We start from the raw sequence: 20,029 nt of genomic DNA, 5'->3' as shown, positions 1-20,029 counted from the left end.
GGGGAGAGGATGGGAAGGGATAGGAAGGGGAAACAAAGGAGGAGGCTATAATGCTTGATAAGAAATGTACTCATTATTTTGCCCATGTAATTGTAACCCCTCTGTACAGTATTTTCACAAAAAAATTTAAAAAAACGAATTCTGTATTCTTCTATCAAGACAATGAGTATGCACAGAAAGAAAGGATAATTCTTAAAGGACATTTAGCCAGATATTAGTAGTATGGAATTTGCTACAGGAGTAGTATTAGAATCATTGAGAAGCCTAACCTAGATCAACATAATTTCTGCTTCTGCTTATTAAATAATCATACCAAAACCTGTAGACAAAAGTTGGCTATAGTCAGTTTGGGGTTTTCTAGAGACAAACCCTCCAACAAAGTCACACGGATCTTAGATGCACAGTGTATCCGTACTTCAAGGAGTTATGTTGAATATACCAGTCTTCTTAGTTTGGAGAAAACGGTGATTCCAAATATGACCCACAAGTTTAAGGTCTCAGATTTGATGCTTCAGATGATATCAAATGGCTTTCAAATGGGCCATGGTCTATACAAGTCTACATGGAAGCTAGTCATATGTATTCTTCCGATGGAGAATGGATGAACTTATCTGAAGCACAGATTAGGGTAGTTGATACTTTCTAATATACAGAAAGGACTTCTAGCCATTAATGAGAGAAACGAAAGTGTTTAATATGAGACAAGAAGACAGATAAGTTCTGAAGATGCAAAATCATCTATATTTCCAGCCTTCTCCTAGATTCCCTGTATACCATTTTGTCTGTGAAGAACATCTTGGAATCACTTAGATAGCTCAGATGTCTACAAGATTTCTTTATAAATGCCCCTTTGCTCTTCACTTCCTTATTTAACAATGGCATGCTTTTGTGATTTTTCTGGTAGTTTCCAGATGACTTAGCTGACTGATGGGAAATTTAGGCCACTTGGAAAATCAGCAGTGAAAGTTCCTTCAGTCTATCTTTGGTGACCTGAAGAGACATGAAGAATTCTCCCAACACTTCCATGTCTATGTTCTTTAAAAACTTTTTTCTTATCTTATTCTATGCTATTGCTATTGCATATGGGGGGAAAACTCCCCAAAAATGCTACTAGCAATGTATCCCTCTCTATATTCCTGTCCATAACTACTGAAAGATGAATGAAGACATCCCTCTTTTGAAAGCAGTTATAAGTACATTTTAAAATAATTATCTATGAGTCATTTTAATTTTTCTCCAGCAAACACAGAGGGCTGGAAATTTTTTAATGATTTTATGTTTTTTAATTTAAAAAAGATAAATCTTGTCAGGTACTGATGGCCCACATCTGTTATCCTAGCGACTCAGGAGGCTGAGATCTGAGTGGGGATCAAGGTTCAATGCCAGCCCAGGCAAGAAAGTCTGTGAGACTCTAATTTCTAATAAGCCACTCAGAAAAAAGCTAGAAATCGAATTCTGGCTCAAGTGTTAGTGCACTAGCCTTGACCAAAAGAAAATCAGAGACAGTGCCCTGAATTCAAGCCCTGGGACCAGCCAAAACAACAACAACAACAAACAAACAAGATAATTCTCGTTAGACTGCAATGTGGACATTTACCAAGCTTAGGCATCTATATCTGGATCTGAGGAAATTTCACATGCAAATTTATGCTCAGTCACAAGTGTTTTACAACTTGGGAGAAATGTCTTGACCAAACATGCTCTGTTCCCCTAAAACCTAGTAGGTGTCAGTCCTCAGACAGGTCACTCACTCTGAAAATAGGGCCCTCAAGGGCTAGACCATTTCCAGCAAGACCATTGCTTGTAGTGAAAGGGAAAGCGGAGGATGGGAGGGAGAGGTGGCCAGGTGAAGGTCAGTAGCAAGTAAAACTTTCCAAGCTAGGCCTGGAGGAGGAACAGAGATCACCAGATATCACCATATGAGGTCACCATCAAGATTCTCACAGGCCTCAGAGCTCAGAGATCTCCTAAAGTGATGAAATGACTTTATATGAAAAGACAGCTGTTTCCTCAAGACGAAATCACCCACCTGTAGTCGTTATGGCACACAAATGGAATTTGCTTTTGATCTGCAATCTTCTTCAGCTCATTTATGGAAGGATTTGAACATGAGTCACTGGGGAAGAAAGAAGAAAATATTAAAATAACACAATCTCTCAAATACTCCCCCCCCCATCTCTTAGTTTCTTCTACATAGCAGGCGTTGGGCAAAGCCGTGGGATAAAGAGGTAAAGCAAATGGATACCCGTAAGAGCTCTCAACTCTCAGCAGGGATGTGAAGTGAAGAGGTTGATGGGAAAGGGCTCAAGGGAGAGCAAGGTCTATTCATGTCCAGAGCCAATCAATCTGTTTCCACTATTTTGCGTGCTGGTTTGCACAAAATGCAGTAAGAGTTACCTGGAAAGTCCTCCAATGTCGTGCATTACCCAGGCTTGTAGTTTACGAACCTTCTTTGGGTTAAAACGAGGCATTTCCACACCTCCAAATGTGCTGAAATAGAACAAATAAGACCATTGCCAGGCCCAAGGAAAAAGGTGGGGTGACATTCATCCTTTTCATCTACAGGGAGCAGGCTGGACACCATTGGTTAGGTTAGTACCTACCCCGTAGAGCCAACCCACCAATGGTCTGAGAGATAGATGCCTTCTCTCATTCAATATGACCCTTAGCTAGCAAAGACCAGATTTTGAAGATTTGTATTTCTAAGATAAGATTTTGAACTGTATATTGCTACTGGTGTTTTAAAAAATCCATTTGCTCCTCGAGCAATGTTCAAATAATAGCATAATCAGGGAACAAGAAAGAACGTCCCAGACTCAACCTACAACTATGTATGAACATGAAGCCCTCAGGAAGTGCACAAATTTGTAGCCATCTGAGAAGCCCTACTTTGAAAGATAATGATTCCCGTTTCTAAACTCTCTCCTGTCAGTCTCTGACAGTTCCCTCCCTGGATTCAGTACTTAGAACCTTAATATCAGATTATAAAATTCTGGAGTGCTCATGATTTTACTAAAAGGCCCATAGAAAAAGGGGGTCAAGGAAGTGGCATTGTGGCTCAAAGTGATAGAGTGCTCGCTTAAGGACAGTGCCTAGGCCCACAACTACAAAAAAGGGGGGAAAGAAAGAAAGAAGGAGAAAAGAAAAGAAAAAGGAAGTCATGAGCCAATGTTTCTTTGGGAAATTAACCAAAATGTTAAAACAGAAAAAGGAAAAACCACTTTACACTGACCAGAGCAAACACATGCTTCTAGCTCTTGATCATTCTTATTGTAAAAAAAAAAAATTAGAGAGCAAAAGCCAAAAGATAATCAATGGAAAAAATCTGTAAGTGTAGAAAGAAGTCAGAGATGATTCTGGAAGGAAGATTCAGACTTGAGGATTAAATGAGAAATAGTAGGTAATACTCATTGATTAGTTAGGTATAGAGCACAGCCTTTTTTATACGTGTTTCCAGTGAATTTGCAGATAGCATCGCTTCTTTAAGCACCAGCATGGGGACTCATCTTAGGCCAGTGCCTAGGTCACACAGATTATATAAAAAGCTCTAGATGTGGTTCAAAGCCAGCCCAGGAAGGTAAGTCCATGAGACCCTTATCTCCAATAAACCACTCAGAAAATCAGAAGTAGCTCTGTGACTCAAGTGGTAGAGTATGGGGGGTAGCAAAGATGGCCCTGAGAGGAAGTTGAGTGGGCAGAGCCGGATTTGTTTAGGTTCAGTGTGTCAACAACTCATGGAAGTTTAGGTGCATGTTAAGGTGTGGCCTTTCAGTGATTGGTTGGTTCCATTTCCTCTCCTCCCACGCAGTCTTTTGCTTTAAAAAGGGGATGCTCCCTGTTAATAAACGAGTTCCTGCTTGACTTGACTCCACTGCTGTCTGAGGAACGGGCGAGTGGCCGCACTTCACTTGGCGCTTACCTCTCCTCGGACCCGTCCCTCCAAAGACGGACAAAGACCCAACAGTAGAGCACTTGCCTTGAGCTGAGGGACAGCACCCAGGCCCGGAGTTCAAGCCCCATGACAGATCAGAATAGTAGCCAGAATACTACATAATGCTCACAATGTACTGCCAAGAGACCATGCCCAAAGGTTCTTTTAGGTCCCAATGGTAGTTTTATTGCTGAATTGGAGTCACACTCTTCATAAAGGAAAGGAAAGTCAGGCAGATATTGCTGGATAGTGAGAATTAGACAGGGAGAAGAGGGCAGGGCAGGCAGGTCACATGGGCAAACAGCACGAACCAACATGGAAAATGGAAGGCTGCAAGGTAATGAGAAAGAAAGAATGCTGAGAAAATTATACTAGACCTTGAAAACACAAGAGCAGTGGTTAGAAACAGTGTGATGGCCATTGGGAACATTAGAGGTTTTAGACAAAAGAGAAATCTGCCCACAGCATTGACCCAAGAAGATAAATCTCTCCAGAGAATACAAGATTTTTACCACTTTAGCCCAAAGCTTGAGGGATGAACTATTCAACAGGAGGCTATGATAACCTTTGCACACAGGAAAGAAAAAAAGAAATACCTGCTTTTGTCAAAGGGACTAATGATGGAACCATTGAGCATCACCTGGACCACACCACAGGCAGCTTCTGCAAACTAAAGAAGAAAAAAGAAAGAACAAAGATACACACTGTTACTCTTTAGTGTACAAACAACATCATTCCCTATCATTTTTCCTAACACAGGGCAGGCCCTCAACAAATAAATGAATAAATACTAAGTTACTCAACAGGAGGGTGGTATTTGAATTTAAATGTAGCAATAACCCTTTCAAACAGCAAAGTCCTGATCTCCGGACAAACAAAGAGTCTGAAGGTCCAAATGATTAAGGAATCTGCTCAAATCCTAGGCCAGTTCCCTGCTTCGACAGGCCAAGGTTTATTTGAATCACCTTAAAGCAGAATTTAGCTAGGTGCCAATAGGGAATTAAAGAAGATCAAATGTGCCCCTTCAAAGAGAGATCAATAAACAGATCTTTAGAAATGAATTAAAGAAAGTAACTTTGGAATCAGGCAGACCTAGGTTAGACAGTAGGCTCCAATATCTGAGTCACTTAATCTAGGAATCTTAGTTTTGTTCCTTCTCATAACATCTACTGAGAAGCCTGGCTAGAAATGACAAAGAAGGCACCTCCTGGGCCAGCCAAGCATGAAATGTGACAAATCCACTACCATAGTTTGAATACAAGTATTCCTCTGCTCACACCTCCCTCCAAGTCACAAGTCGGGAACTAAGGTCCAGTGTGTGGCATGAGGTCGTAGGGGCTCGGCCCTCAAAATGGGACTCGTACTCCTACGAGAGGCTCCAGGGAACTAGCCAGGCATAGTTTGCTCTTGTGCCTTCCGCCATGTTGGGAACCCAGCAGAGAGTCGCCATCTTGGAAGCAGAGAGCTCCTGCCACTAGGCACTGAAATCTGCTGGACGCTTGACCTTCAAGCCTGCATCTTGGTGAGAAAAAAAAAATACAGGTATGCCCTTTATAAATTCTTTACTCTTAGGTGTTTTGTTATAGCAGCACATAGGGATTATAGCACACACACGCCTCCACTCCTCAGCTGTCCAAGAGTAACTCTAAAGATTCATAATTAGGGGCTGGGAAGGTGGCTCAGTGGTAGAGCGCTTGCCTTGCATGTCTGAGGCCCTGGGTTCGATTCCTCAACACTACATAAGCAAAAAGAAAAAAGCCAGAAGTGGTGCTGTGGCTCAAGTGGTAGAGCCCTAGCCTTGAGCTGAAGAGTTGGGGGACAGCGCCCAGGCCCAGAGTTCAGGCCCCACAACCGGAACCCCCCCAAAAAAGATTCATAATTAGTATCTTTTTCACCTTCCCTCTTTTTTCCTGATCTTTTCCCTTCTTTCTTAATTCTTTCATTCCTTTTCTTAAAAAAGTCTACTTTTAAAGAAGCCATTCCTTGAATACTTACAAACAGCAATTTGTGAGATGGATAAATATGCAGAGGCTGCCTCCAGTGAAGTCAGATGTGGATAGTGGGTGAGGGTTCTGACGTGCATTTCTCGATTCTGGTTCTGAGTCGGACAACTTGGAATATACTCTCGTGTCTGCTATTTGTTAACTTTGCACATTTAGAAGATGGCTTATTTGCCATTTTGTCATCTATAAAATGGGCATAATACTCAGCACTTCATAGCAATGTCAGCAGGATGGATGTTCCATCTGTCTGTCTATCTGTTTATCCATTCATCCACGGTACTGGAGTTTGAACTAAAGGCTTTGTGCTTGGTAGGAAGACATTCTTCTGCTTGAGCATGCCTCTAGTCCCCTTTCCCCCATCTCTTTGGGGTTTCTTTGCTCTGGTTATTTTTCAGATAAGATCTTGCATTTTGCTCAGGTCAGCCTGAATCATGATTCCCCTATTTATGCTTCTCACTGTAGCTGGGATAGCCAGGAGCATACAACCATATGCAGCTGTTTCTGTTGAGAGGGAGTCTTGAAAACTTTTTACCCCAGCTGTCCTTGAATTCCTATATTCCCTATCTCTACCTCCTGTGAAACTAGGATTATAGACATGAGCCACCAGCATCCAGTTGGATGGAAGTTCTTAATCTGTGTGGATCTGAGCACACAGGAAGTGATCTATAAATATAGGCTTTTACCTTATTCTAGGAATTTAATTAATACCTGATGCAGAGGATTAGACCAAGCCCCAGCTTTCTGGCAGCCATAGCCAAAAGGCATGGGTCAAGATAAGAACTCTTCAACTGGACCCCACAGAGCCCCTGCAGATGCTCTAAAATTATATGTAGAAACCTTCTGACTTTTCAATCTTTTCCTTGGGAAGTATCCTATAGTTTTACTTAGGATAAAGGACTTATGATCTGAGAAGTGTGTGTGTGTGTGTGTGTGTGTGTGTGTGTGTGTGTGTGTGTGTGTGTTTCAATATCTGACTGAATAGCACATTTCCTTCTTTACTCTCAGAATTCTAGAATTTTTACTGCTGAGTACTTACCTTCCTAGACATGACTTTCCAGAATACCGACTTGGGGTTGTTAGGGCAATCTCTCCAGTTTGGGCAAGAGTGCTCATTCATTTCTAAAAGACATAGTTTATGGAAAATAACTAAAATGGGAGAGCATATCATTATGTTCTATTCATCCTTGGCTGTTCAATTACAGTTGAAACCATTTTCCAACAGCATTGCTGCCAAGATGGAGGCTGGAGAATGGACACATCTCAGCCCAATTCAAGTAAGTGTCCCCTGAAACCCTTCCAAGTCCTTGCTTTACCCTCCACACAGACAGGATACAGGCAGAGGGTTTTTTTGAGTCATCATTCTGGGAAATGGCAGTTCACTTGATCAAAAGTCCCCATGTCCAAGAAGAACTACACTTGAGATCAGAGCAATAGAGCATATTCCTGGCAATACTTCTCTATGGGGAGTTTCCTTCTCTGCCCCCAGACATCCTTGGGTTCAGATGGTTTCAGAGGCTCTATACACACTCAGCCTCATCAACACAGGCTCAGAGCTCAGTGAGAGAGAAGACTTAGAGTGTGAACACATAGGTTTTGCATTACTTCTCCCATGGTGCTCTGCTTTCATGTACAAACGTTTATTGAGTGCTATGTCCTGAGGGACACGGTTAGATGGGGGTCTTCTTTTAGAAGTTAAGTACTTGATGAAATGAAAACAAATGACAGAAAGATCAGCTTGGGTTGGGGGCACTGTGTAGTTTCGTCGGGGAAGGCAGATATTGAAATTTGTCTTAAAGAAGAAATAGGGATCTTCTTCCTACTGACTAGAAACAGGGGGATACTCCAAGCAGAGTACATGCATAGGAGAATTTTGAGACAGCCTGATGTGCTTAGATCAGTGATTCTAGAATAGACTTGTGAAAAACAGAGGCCAGGCTAGGCCAAGGAATTTAGACATTACTCAAGAGTCCAAAGAATGCTTTGAAAGTCTTAGGTAGCAAGTGGATAGAACTATGTTTTCATTTCACAGATGGCACTGTGGTTTTTAAATGGAAGCTGATCTGAATGAGTAGAGAATGATTAGCAAGATACTGCAATGGTCCCAGCCAGAAAGCACAACAGCTAAGTAGAAATACTTATGGACCAGTTGGTCATAAACATGCATGCATTTTTCTTTTAGCTACTCCACCTACCCCCTAGGCTATCATGCCAGAACAGCTATCTTTCACCTTGTGTGTGTCATAATAATTTGTCCTGTTCTCTGGATAATCACATTCTCAACTAATATTTTATGGGAAAACATCTGGTTAAATCACCCTTTGATCAAAGGAATGCTCAGGAGAACAGACATCTGTATCTCCAAGACTCAGACTCAGCAAAACTATCCAGATTTAATATTTCTGGGCCAAACTGATGTCGACACATGTAATAACAAAAATGGCTGAGTATAATAGGTGATCAGAACAAAGGAGCACTAGCTAGGCACTAGTGGCTCACACCTGTAATCCTAGCTACTCAGGAAGCTGAGATCTGAGGATCAAGGTTCAAAGCCATCCTGGGCAGGAAAGTCTATGAGACTCTTATCTTCAATTAATCATCAGAAAACAAGAAGTAGAGCTGTGGATCAACTTGGTAGAGTGAAAAAGCTCAGGGTCAGTGTCTAGGCCCTGAGTTCAAGCCCCACAATGGTAAAAGAAGAAGAAAAAAAGAGGAGCACTAATCCAAAGGTTTAAACTAAGCCCCTGACCTACTTTGTTTTAGCAAACATATCCCTGATGTTAGGAAGACTCATTGCTTTCTACTCGGTGCCTAACCTATCTATGGCATGTGCTGTGTTTTTTGCTGTGCTTGCTGAAGAACATTGTGCTAATCTCTTACCCTGTGATCCAAGTCTTTTTCCATATCAGATAAGGATCTGAGGGCCAACAGACATCTTCTCCCTCTTGGGGACCTCCTGGGAACCGCACTGGCCCTCAAGGGCACTTACCATAAGTGTTGGGGTCACCACACCATGAGAGTCCATCAGCCAAGTAGCCCAGAAACGTGTCCTCCAGGGTGAACATTTCCTGCTGGATCCTTGTATACTGATGAGCCAGGTCACCGGATTTGCTCCAAAAGACAAACTGGAAAAGAATTCATGAAAACGCTTGCAGAAGTGATTTTAGCAGAAAGAACAGTAAAGAAAAACTTATCAGAGTAAATGGCCTGCAGTAGAGGCAAGGAGGTAAGGGTTTTTATCTGCATTAGTAACTTTGTGGTGTGTGCATGTATGTGCTGGTACTGGGCTTGACTGAGAGTTTCAAGCTCCTACTGAGCTTTTGCCCACAAGCTAGTGTTCTACTACTTGAGCAAAATATATAGAAATAAAACTAATAAAAAGCACCCAAGTGCAGATGAACATTGTTACTATACTAGTTTATTTATTTATTTATTATCAGAGACCAGGGACATTTCGTAATTACATAAAGTTGGGTTGCTTTTGTTTTTCTGTGGGAATTGGCATTAGTATTATGTTTTGTTTTACCTGATTTTGGGGGCCAATCTCTTTTACTTTTCCTGTGTCCCCATTACATTTCTACTCTCTTTTCCCAAATCTCCTAAACCCTGACGTGATTCTAGCTTCCCAAAGCCCAACAAACTCCATCCCCGCCAACCACAATCACTACTACTCAATGCCTACATTGTGCTCTTCATCTTAATCAAAATTTGGTCATTATTTCTTCTCTCTGGCTTTTATCTCCTGTTTTTAAATCAATACATTTCCCTATCTACCTTGTCGCAGGGTAAAGTTTGAGTATCCAACTCAATTAGTGGTTGATAGTCTTCCTCTGTGATGTTGCAAGGATGCTTTGAAATAAATGCACTTTTGAATGTTTTCATTATCCTGACGCAGTCTGTGCTTCTGTAAGATATAACAGGGGAAATAAAAATAAAACAAAATATAGACAAACTACAAAGTATCAGTGGAGTATAACTAACCAAATAATAACCAAACTTCTTTTGGGAAGCACCAGTTAGGTGCCTGGTGCCTCGCATCTGATGTATACAACCTGCTTATATGAGGTTGGAATTAGGGCCCTACCCAAGCTAGAGGAAATGTGGATGACCTTCTCAAGTTCACACAGTTGACAAAAAGATAGAGCAAGATTCAATCTGTGTCTGTCTGATGCCAGGGATTGAGGCTATTAATACTGCTATTTAAGTGACAGAATATCTGCCTACCAAACATGAAGCCTTAAACTCAAACCCCAATACAAGGAAGGAAGGAAGGAAGGAAGGAAGGAAGGAAGGAAGGAAGGAAGGAAGGAAAGGAAGGAAGGAAAGAAGGAAAGAAGGGAAGGAGGGAGGGAGGGAGGGAGAAAGGAGGGAAAGAAAGAAAGAAAAAAGAAAGGAAGGAAGGAAAGAAGGAAGGAAGGGAAAAAAGAAAGAATGGAGGAAGAGAAGAGAAGAAGGAAGAAAGAAAATGAATAAGTAAATAACTGAATGGTGGGGTACATATGATCAAAGTTCATTATATGCTTACATGAAAATATCAGGATGAAACTCCTTTCTATGACTAATTTACTATATGCCAATAAAAAAAAAAACTATGGATGCTCAACCTATTTTTTTTCTTCAAATTCTTTTCATTCCAAAACTAGAAGCCTTCCTGATGAGTGGGAGCCGACTGTGAGGTGACAGCTGGGAGCCCGGTGGCTGTCCCCAGGGCTCGCGCTGGGCGGATGCCTTTGGCACCTGAGCCAGCAATGCCCTTGGAGGTGACCTGGCCTAGAGGTCCTCAGCAATAGCACGACAGAGGGTCAGCTGCAGAGCTCACCGTGCCCAGCTGCAGACCAACCAAGTCAGAATAGGAAGGGGCAGGGGGTAAAACTGGTAATGTGTTCCAAAGTTCTCCCAAAGACTCCCAATGGTCACTTAGTAGCCCTGACAAGTATCTCTAATTAAGCCCTTTCAGGAATGGGGCTGAACAGGAAGTTCAGTTCGGTGAGGAAGTGTGACAAGTGTGACAAGCCTAGGGCTATACAATCCCAGCATTAGGCAACCAGTCATTTAATAGCTTTACTGAGCACTTAAATGAAATCAGAAGAGATCCTGGTTCCTGCTAGATGGCCATCTCTCCTACTGTAGACGTCGATCTCCAGTCAGTGCAATGATCGCAACAATCACAACAATGAACATTCAGGGGGCACTTCTCAAGAGGGCATCTTGCTAAATGTTTTTCAAGCATGTCATCAGCTTCTTCTTTGTATGCCATTCCTGGGGCTTGAACTCAGTTCGTGGGCACTGTCCCAGAGCTTCTATGCTCCAGGCTAGCACTTTACCCCTTGAGCCAAACCTCTACTTCCAGTTATTTAGGGTAGTTAATTGAAGGTTAGAGTCTCTTAGACTTTGCTGGGCTGTCTTTGAGCCTCAGTCCTCAGATCTGTCTCTGAGTAACTAGGAATACCGACATGAGCTACCAGTGCCCAGCTCTCATTGGCTTCTTAGTCACACACAACCCTATTGTGGTTGTGTATATTTTACCTATAAACTCAGAAACCCAAATAACTTACCCAGGACTCCCCAGCTGGAGTGTCCCCACCAGCATTTACACCTAATACAGAGATATCTGCTGCAGTTAGACAAACAAATATGAAGACAACATCATTGCACCTGAACTAGTCAGGTACAATTCTTTCCTTGTAAGACTATAAGACCTGGTTATCCTCAAGTGATTTCCTGTCAAAAGAAAACATGTTTCCTTCTGGTGGTCCGTGAAAATGCTCAACAGCTCTTATTATGAGTCGCAGCCAGTTCAATCTCCCCGTACATGAACTTCTGGCTCTATGAGATCTTTAAAGAAATTCAGGTTTTTCCTAACATAAGGCCCTTTAATGTCTTTGCCAATAAAAAAGAAAGGACATACTGCCTATCATTTCTACTTTTGAGTTTGCAATTGGAGGAGAGAAATAATAATATGTTTTTAAAAATGGCATCGGCCTACTTCTTAAAACGTCTGTCCCTTTGTGTCACTAACAAATTTTGTTGTTTTATTGAGCGATTGTTTAAGTCCTTCATTGTGTCATTATGCATTTTGAGGGTCACATGTCGTGGATTGTACCACTGTTCAGCTTTCTTTTCTCTCTCTCTCTCAGGAGACTCTGATTTCCTAATCCAGAGAAATGATCACAGGCCAGATGTTTTGGCTTCCTCTCCCATAGATATCAAATGCACAAGCTGTTGGTGATAAAGAAAGGCCGTGGCTCTTACCTTCAGAGCTGGCCTGGGTCTGAGTCTTAAGTTTCTTTATTTGACACAAACATCAGACAGAGCCATGTGACCTCAGTGGACTGTGATGTGAACACAAAGACATCCACATCACAAGGAAATGACCAAGCAAACTGCCTTCTATCCAAGCTGATAGGAATGACCACTACTTCACCTATTATTACAACTTCCATCCTCATTCTTCCAACCTGGTGGAAGATCTTGTATTTTAGAAGTGCACCCGCACCCTTTGCTTCTGGAAAATGAGCAGGCCACACCAGCCTCCTTGAATCGTCCGCAAATCTCCAAGACAAGCCAAATTTTCTAAGTCACCTGGAAATCTCTCCTGACCTTGGAACTCCGTATGGTGTGTCCTTCCTTCTTGTGAGAGCAATCGATGCACCTTGTTCAATGACAGTGTGTTCCTAGTGGTCACAGGTGAGGAAATGGACAGCAATGACCAATCATGAATGAGACATCAAAGAATCAAAAGGTCTGTGATGAGTGTGATGCCTTCATCTGTGTATTGGCTTGGCAGAAACAGCCCAGACAGGCTGTTGGCAAGAAAGTTCTCATGGTTGGCTGGCCCAAGGGTCGGGATTAAAGGTAAATGGCATGCTCTCTCCTTTCCTACACTCTGCTCCTGGCAGTGGACCCAGGACTCCCACCCGTCCTGTCTACCATCATTAATTCCGCTAGCTCACCTCTCACCCCTACCCTTTCCTCTGATTTATCCAAGGCAGCCTGACTTCTGGTGGTCAGAGGTAGACTTAGAAGGAGAATGAGAGAGATGACTGCCATACTATGCTTTCCACATGTCAGACTCTGTGCTAAGTGCCAAAACTCTGAGGCTCAGAGCAGTGTACTACTTTGCCCAAGGCCAAACAACGAGCTCATTGCCAGTGCTGCCTTCTATTGTTAGACAATGCTGCCTCCCACAGGAAATTGAAAGGCAGAGGCCTAGCCTCAGAATTGAGTGGGTTCCAGCAGAAATAAAGCAAAACCCTGCAGGGAATTATGGTCCCCCTAGATCTCAGAAGTTCAAGTTCAGAACAGGGCACAGGTGTTCCCACAAGCTGAGATAAAATGAGGGGGATAAAAAATCTTATGCCCAGCAGTGAGAAGCATCTGCTTCTGATATATTTGATCATTAAACACATTTGGCCATTAAACATAGATTTTTTTTTTACATTGTCAGCCTGCATGAAATGTCAGAACTCTTGTGCTGGTTTTTGTTCTCTGGACTTGATACCATTCCCCCAAATAACCATGTTTCCAAGTTCTCATCGGTAAACACCACCACCATGAACCATATCACCTCCCAAATCCAAGCTCCCAAGAATCTGCACATCTGCAGGGGGAGGGATAGATCTACCCTCCCTCTCGCCCCACCCCCACCCCAACTTCTGCAGGGACTCTGCTCAAGGAAAACAAGCAGGTAGGTTAATTGTGGTATTTCATTCTCAAATTGAGGCTCTCGGAGCCTGTATTAAAAGTAAAGATTGCCCCCTTGTGGGAAAAGTGAGTGACTAGAAAGAGTCGCTGAAGCAAGATTCCTAAGGTCTTCAAAATCAGAAGGAATGTTGAGAAAGCATTCTTTCTTATTGAAGAGGGGTGGCGTTGATCGAGATGTATGCATAAACTGCTTTGGTGAATCACAACTCCTTTGTACAAAGTACATAGAAATAATAAAAATATTCAGAGAAAAGGAGAATGATGACAACTAAAACAAGCCATTAATGCTTTTGAATACAAACAAATTATGAAAATGTGCGTGGTAATTCTACACATATTTAGAATTCACCAATTTACTTTTGATCCTTATTGATTCCATTCTCAGATGTTTTTTAAAATTTTTCTTCATGGCTATATTTTATGCATATATTACTTAATATACTTTTCTTTTTTTACTTTTTCTCACCATTATTATAAAGGTAATGTTCAGAGGGGTTACTGTTTCATAAGTCAGGTAAGGAGTACATTTCTTCCTGGACAATGTCACCCCTTCCTTCATACTCGATTAGTTTTTTCCTTCCAACCCTCCTCATTCTTAGAGCTTTATTGTTGTCTTTTCCTTGTCTTTGACAAATGAGTCCTTATTTCTCCTACTTCTGCACATCATTTAATAATGAAAGGATTTAAAAATAAAAATCTACTTCTGACTATAACTTTGGCCATACCTCAAACTTTGATCGAATTCTCTAAGTACTCTTAATTATAGTTTGATGTCTTTTATCACAACTTAATAATTAGACATTATTAAATACCATAATTACTTTAACAATCATTTAAATAACAATCAATTTTACTATCATTAGATATTTAAAAAGCATTCCTTCTTTCATTAATCCAACAATTATTCATTGAATATATATTATGTATATTTGTAAACACACGGGATCTACCCAAGAACAAAACAGCCATAGATGTCTTTGTGAAAGCATACTTTCTACTACAGCAAGACTAACAATAAACAATAAATGTAATGGTTATGTACAGAGTATACTTGAAATTTATAGGATCTAGCTGAAATGGGAGAAAAACTGACTAGGAACAAAAGGTCAGGAGTAATGTTGGAGGAGGTGGTAACATTCAGAGTTAAATGAAGTGGTGACAGCAGGTGACAATAAGCAAAGATTCAAAGGAAGCAAGGGACTTAAGCATACAAATAGCCAAGAGAACTCCAGTCAGGACCGGAGGAACAAGTATCCCATGATCCCCAATGCACAGCAAGCTGAGGAAACAGCAAAGAAATCAGGGGACCTGGGGCAGAGTACACCAGCAAGAGTCGATGGAAATGAAGTCAGAAAAGTAAAGAAGTCCCCTGGGCAGAGCTTCAGAAGTCATGATAAGGAATTTGACTTCTACGTCAGATGAAGTGAGGAGCATAGAGGCTTCTGAGCACAGTAAGCACATGTTCTACTTAAATCTCAAACGGGCAGGTCAGTCATCTGGGCAAGGGCAGACAATGCTTTGGAGCAGCATGATGGAGGTAGAGATGGAGAAAAGTGATGGAACTTAGGTTCATTGTGAATCTCCTGATGGACTGAGTATACAGTGTTAGAAAAAATAACAAGTCATGGATAATTCCACTGAGTGAGGCCTGAGACACTGGAAGGATAGCGTTCCTTCAGCTGGAAGACACTGGCCAGGGTTCTATTTGAACATACTAAATGTAAAATACCTACTGGACATCCAAGAGAAGCTGTGCTATAAAAGTACATGATTTTAAAGCTAAGAAGGAAAGACCATGAGACCACAGGAGATCAATGTTCACAGCACAAAGAGGCGTAGTTAAATGAGGCTTGAGATTTGAGGCACTCTAACACAAAACATGGCAGAAGAAACACACCAAAACTTAGGCGAGGGATTAGGACCAGGAGCAGAAGAATGGATTGTGTTGAAAGCCAAATGAGGAAGTGATTGGCCATGACAGATGTTCGTGATTGGTCAAAGAAAATGCAGACAAATGCTCCTGATTGGTCAAGGCAAATGCAGATTGATACCGGGTCATTCCAATTAGTCAGGAAGTCATGCCAAGAGCTGTTGTAAATTTCCAAATGCAGTAGAGAGGGGGAGGCCTAATGTTGAAATAAAGTATTTGGGGAAAGAGCTTAGGGAACCCTGCTCATGTTTAAACGTATTAGAAGTGTGTCATTAAAAAAGCAATAATCATTAGTTTTTCATGTCCTGTCTTTTATCCCCATTTCAAGACTTAGCATGTCTACTCTTAGGATATTAAGTTAATCCCTTACTAATCATTGGTTTGGATGCAAGTTTTCCTGAAAAGGTAATGCAAAACAAATTATCAAGAGAAAGTTTAAGTTGGAGGATTCTTTAACCATCATTTTTAATATTTTTATTGTAAAGATACTGTACAGGGGTTATAGTTACATGAGTAAGGTAAAGAGTCCATTTCTTATCGAGTATTGTTACCTCCTCCTTTGTTTTTCCCCTACCATCCTTTCCCTCCACACCTCCCCAACTCCTCCCTCCCCACCCCCTCCAAGTTGCAAAGTTCGCTTTCTACATAGTGTCTTGTACCTCTCATTGTTACAATGGGTCGCCTTGTATCCTTATTTCAGCATTTTGTTATTTCCCTTCCCCTCTCCAAATTAGAAAAATGCATACACAGGATTCAGGGCACTGACATCAAATACAGTAACAACAGGGTTTATACTATGAGGGAAGAACATATAAAAGAAACCAAAAAAATCACATAGTACCTTATAAATACATTAAAAGCAATAGCAAAAGATAAAACCATTTGTGTTCCTATCTTGGGGTTCATTTTGCTTAACATCATTTTATATTTTGACCATCATTTATAACCCCCTCCTTGAATTCTTGGACTCGCTAAAAACTAGTTCTCAGGTTTCTCATGCAAATTCCCCAATGTTAAAAATATGAATTTTAAAAGTACATTTCTATTCATAAGCTATAACTTGATTTTTCACATGGAAGGTATTGTAGGTTGAGAGCAGAATCCAGAGAGTGTGGATGTTGTTTTTATAATAATCCATTCATGGGAACCAGCTCACTGTGAGCCCAGCATTAGTACCTTCCAAGAGCACCATCCCACATGACCTAATCACCTCCCATGAGTCTCTGCCAGCTCTCACATCACCACACTAGAAATCAAGCTTTCAGCACATGCCCCTTTGGCATAGACCACATCCCAATTATGGTGCCATCTACAACTTAGAGCCAAGTGTGGTAACTCAAGGCTGTAATCCAAGTTACAATAGAGCCAGTGTAGTAGCTCAAGCCTGTAATCCAAGTTACAGGAGAGACAGAAGTCAAACGATCTAACTTCAAAGCCAGCTGGGAAATAAAATTGCAGAAGACTCCATCTCAATCGATGGCTGCGTGCAGCGGTACGCACCTGCCAACCCAGTGACAAATGCACAGCTATAGAGAGCGATGGTTACATGATTACATCTTCAGCAAGACGAGGGGCACCACAAGCAGAGATTAGGAAAGTATTTGTAATCTACGCAATTGATAAGAGATTAGAGTCACATTCAGAATGTCAGCACAGAACACAGTCACATGCTGAATTCGGAACGCAAGCGTCTACCTGTATTAATGGAAGTCTGCTGTGGTCCTTCAGTAGACACAGTAAAAATTTATAAACTAGACCTCATATTTTGTCATGGGTAAATCTCAAAAAGTAAAGTCACCGAAATATCCAAGTACTGTGAACTGGGAAAAAACCAAAATTAATTCTACAGAGCAAACGTATTTAATATGAATGCAAATAAAAGCAACTCGAGGTAACATTCTTTCTGGTCATGGCCTTCAAGAGCCTTGAGGACATGTCAGTGTCTGGGAGAAAAGAAACTCACTGCTCGTGAAGAGAATCTGCGGCATTTATGTTTTTTTCAAAACTAAATTAGCAACTCCATGTCTAGGATTCTTTCACACGTATGTAAGCATACACTGAAGGATTTTTACTATGGCAGTATTTGTAATAGATTGCAAAAGAATAGAAACAGTATGGAGGTCTGCTTGAGTAGCACTAGTTCATCAAAAGGGAAAACTATTCACCATGAGAAGGAGTTCAAGCTTTGCCCACAATAAAGAGAGGTTGTTAAATGAGGGGTGGGGAACATAAGACACGGGGGAGATGACATGTGGGAATAAAAGAACGTGTGTTTGTATGAGCAGAGAGTTTTCTAGAAAGACATAAAAGAAACAGAACCATTTGCCTCTGCCAAAAGAAGAAAAGAAATTGGGGCAGGGGTATTTTTTTTTATTTATCCATTCTGTAGTATTTCTTTAAAAACCAGAAAGAAAACAGACATGTAGCAAATCCAGCAAAGTTCTGTTGTCTGTCTGTTGTTGAATAAATGCATCCGATAGTCAATGAACATTTCAGTGTGTTTAAATTGTCCTAAGTTGACATTTTTAATTTTTTAAAAAATGAGGAATATAAGTGGAAGAGTACCAAAGAGGGTGATGGAAATATCGGAGGGAGGAGGGCACCCTCTCTCAGACTTGCTGAGTATAGAATGTGTCCTTCTCAGCTGTAAAGTTGATCCACTCACTTTCTGGGGTTCCAGAGTGCCTTTGGAAAAAAATATTTTTTTTTTTTTGGTTGGTTGCCTGTCTTGAACCCAGGGCCTGGGCACTCTCCCAGAACTCTTTTTGCTCAAGGCTAGCACTCTGCTACTTTGAGCCACATCACCACTTCCATTTTTCTGGTGGATAATTGGAGATTATACTACTTTCCTGCCCTGGCTGGTTTCAAACTGTGATCCTCAGATCTCAGCTTCCTGAATAGCTAGGATTACAGGTGTGAGCAATCAGTGCCCAGCAGTCTTAAAACATGAACACACTTTACTTTGTTCTGAGTTTCAAATGTTCCTTTGTGGGCTGAGAAGGTGGCTCAGTGGTAGAGTGCTTGCCTTGCAAGCATGAGGCCCTGGGTTTGAATCCTCAGCACCACATAAGCAGAAAAAGCCAGAAGTGGCGCTGTGGCTCAAGTGGTAGAGCACTTTAGCTGAAGAGCTGAGGGGCAGCACCCAGGCCCAGAGTTCAGACCCCCACAACCAGCAAAATAAATAAATAAAATAAAATGTTCCTTTGTGGTTTTTAATCTCTCCCCATTTTAGCAGTTTGTTTTCAGTCTTTGTCCTTGAAGAATTCCCAAGGAGATTGAGTTTCGGCCAACCTAAGGCATGGCTACAAATAATTTAATGCATAAGGAAACTTACTTCATACTGCTACCTGCAAGATAATCAATGTTACTATGAATTTCACTATAGTTAACTTAGGAAGTACCAAGGGGAGAAATAACTTCAATATAGTGCTTGTTGGATAGTCAGAATAAACTAAGGAACATTTGAACACTATCAAGGCAAACAGAGATTGCGGCCAGGAAAAGCAAACCTTGGAGGAACTTCTAATGCTTCCTCAAAACAACTGAAACTCAAGTAGGAGAGAAACTGTCAACAGCACGGCTGCTCCGACTCGTTCCAGTAGAAGCAGGAACCAGAGCTCGGCTGGGTTTTTTTTTTTTTTAAGAAAAAGCAGTATAGTAAATTTTAATTATGTTGATAAAACTTCTTATGCTGAAATTATCCATTCACACAGCGATAGAGCTTCCTCTTGAAAACCTTAAGCTTCACTAATTTGTTTTTCTTTTTTTTCTTTTAGAATTCTAGTTTGGAAGGTTAAGTGACATATCCTTTGCTTTGCACAAACTGTTAATTCTTAATACATGTTCTACATCATGTATGTTTTTCTTTTCTTGTTTTTGGTGGTGCTGGTGGTAGTAGTGTTCATGGGGCTTGAATTCAGGGCTTTAGCACTGTCCTGAGTTTTTCCCTGAAGGCTAGCTCTCTGTCACTTGAACTACAGCACCACTTCTGGTTTTCTGGTGATTAATTGGAGATAAGAGCCTCCTGGACTTTTCTGCCTGGGCTGGCCTCAAACCGCGATCCTCAGATCCTCAGCCTCTTGAGTAGCTAGAATTACAGGTGTGAGCCCCCAGTGCCCTACACTGCTTCTTCTTCTTCTTTTTGAATGTTTAACAAATGTTATAAAATGGCCATGTGGTATTTTTATAGTTAGAAGAAAATCAGTCACTTAGGGAGCAAAATTGTTAGTTTCTTGTTCTGTTTATTCTTGCATCTCTGGCCTCAGGTGTCAGTTTTTTCTCTCTCATCATTCCCAGCACCCTAAGTGTTGAAATTGCGGGTAGGGGCCAATAAGTTTGCGTATTCTTCATGGTTCTTTTGGCCCTAAGGATACAAGCTTTATGCCACTAGTAACTTATAGTCAAAATACTATGCGCCAGTGTCTGCCTCCTTAATTCAAAGGCCACTCCTCGCCAGGAAACTAG

The 20,029-nt window shown here is 41.3% G+C and overlaps 1 protein-coding gene across 2 annotated transcripts in view; it reads right to left on the bottom strand.

Annotated features, from left to right (window-relative positions):
* The window catches only part of Cd38 (CD38 molecule), a 28,619-nt gene that overhangs the window by 2,028 nt on the left and 6,562 nt on the right, over positions 1-20,029 (bottom strand). For both annotated transcript variants that reach the window (XM_013009179.1, XM_013009180.1), the window contains 6 exons: positions 9,706-9,835; positions 8,921-9,056; positions 6,971-7,053; positions 4,528-4,601; positions 2,398-2,490; positions 2,030-2,116 (listed from right to left, as the gene is read on the bottom strand). In XM_013009179.1, coding sequence (XP_012864633.1) covers positions 2,030-2,116; positions 2,398-2,490; positions 4,528-4,601; positions 6,971-7,053; positions 8,921-9,056; positions 9,706-9,835 — 603 coding nt within the window. The remainder of the gene's footprint in view (positions 1-2,029; positions 2,117-2,397; positions 2,491-4,527; positions 4,602-6,970; positions 7,054-8,920; positions 9,057-9,705; positions 9,836-20,029) is intronic.

This window comes from Dipodomys ordii, unplaced genomic scaffold, assembly GCF_000151885.1.
Source record: "Dipodomys ordii isolate 6190 unplaced genomic scaffold, Dord_2.0 Scaffold8, whole genome shotgun sequence".
Taxonomy (NCBI): domain Eukaryota; kingdom Metazoa; phylum Chordata; class Mammalia; order Rodentia; family Heteromyidae; genus Dipodomys; species Dipodomys ordii.
Note: the sequence above shows the minus strand (reverse complement) of the source record. Positions and strands in the feature narration are given on the sequence as shown.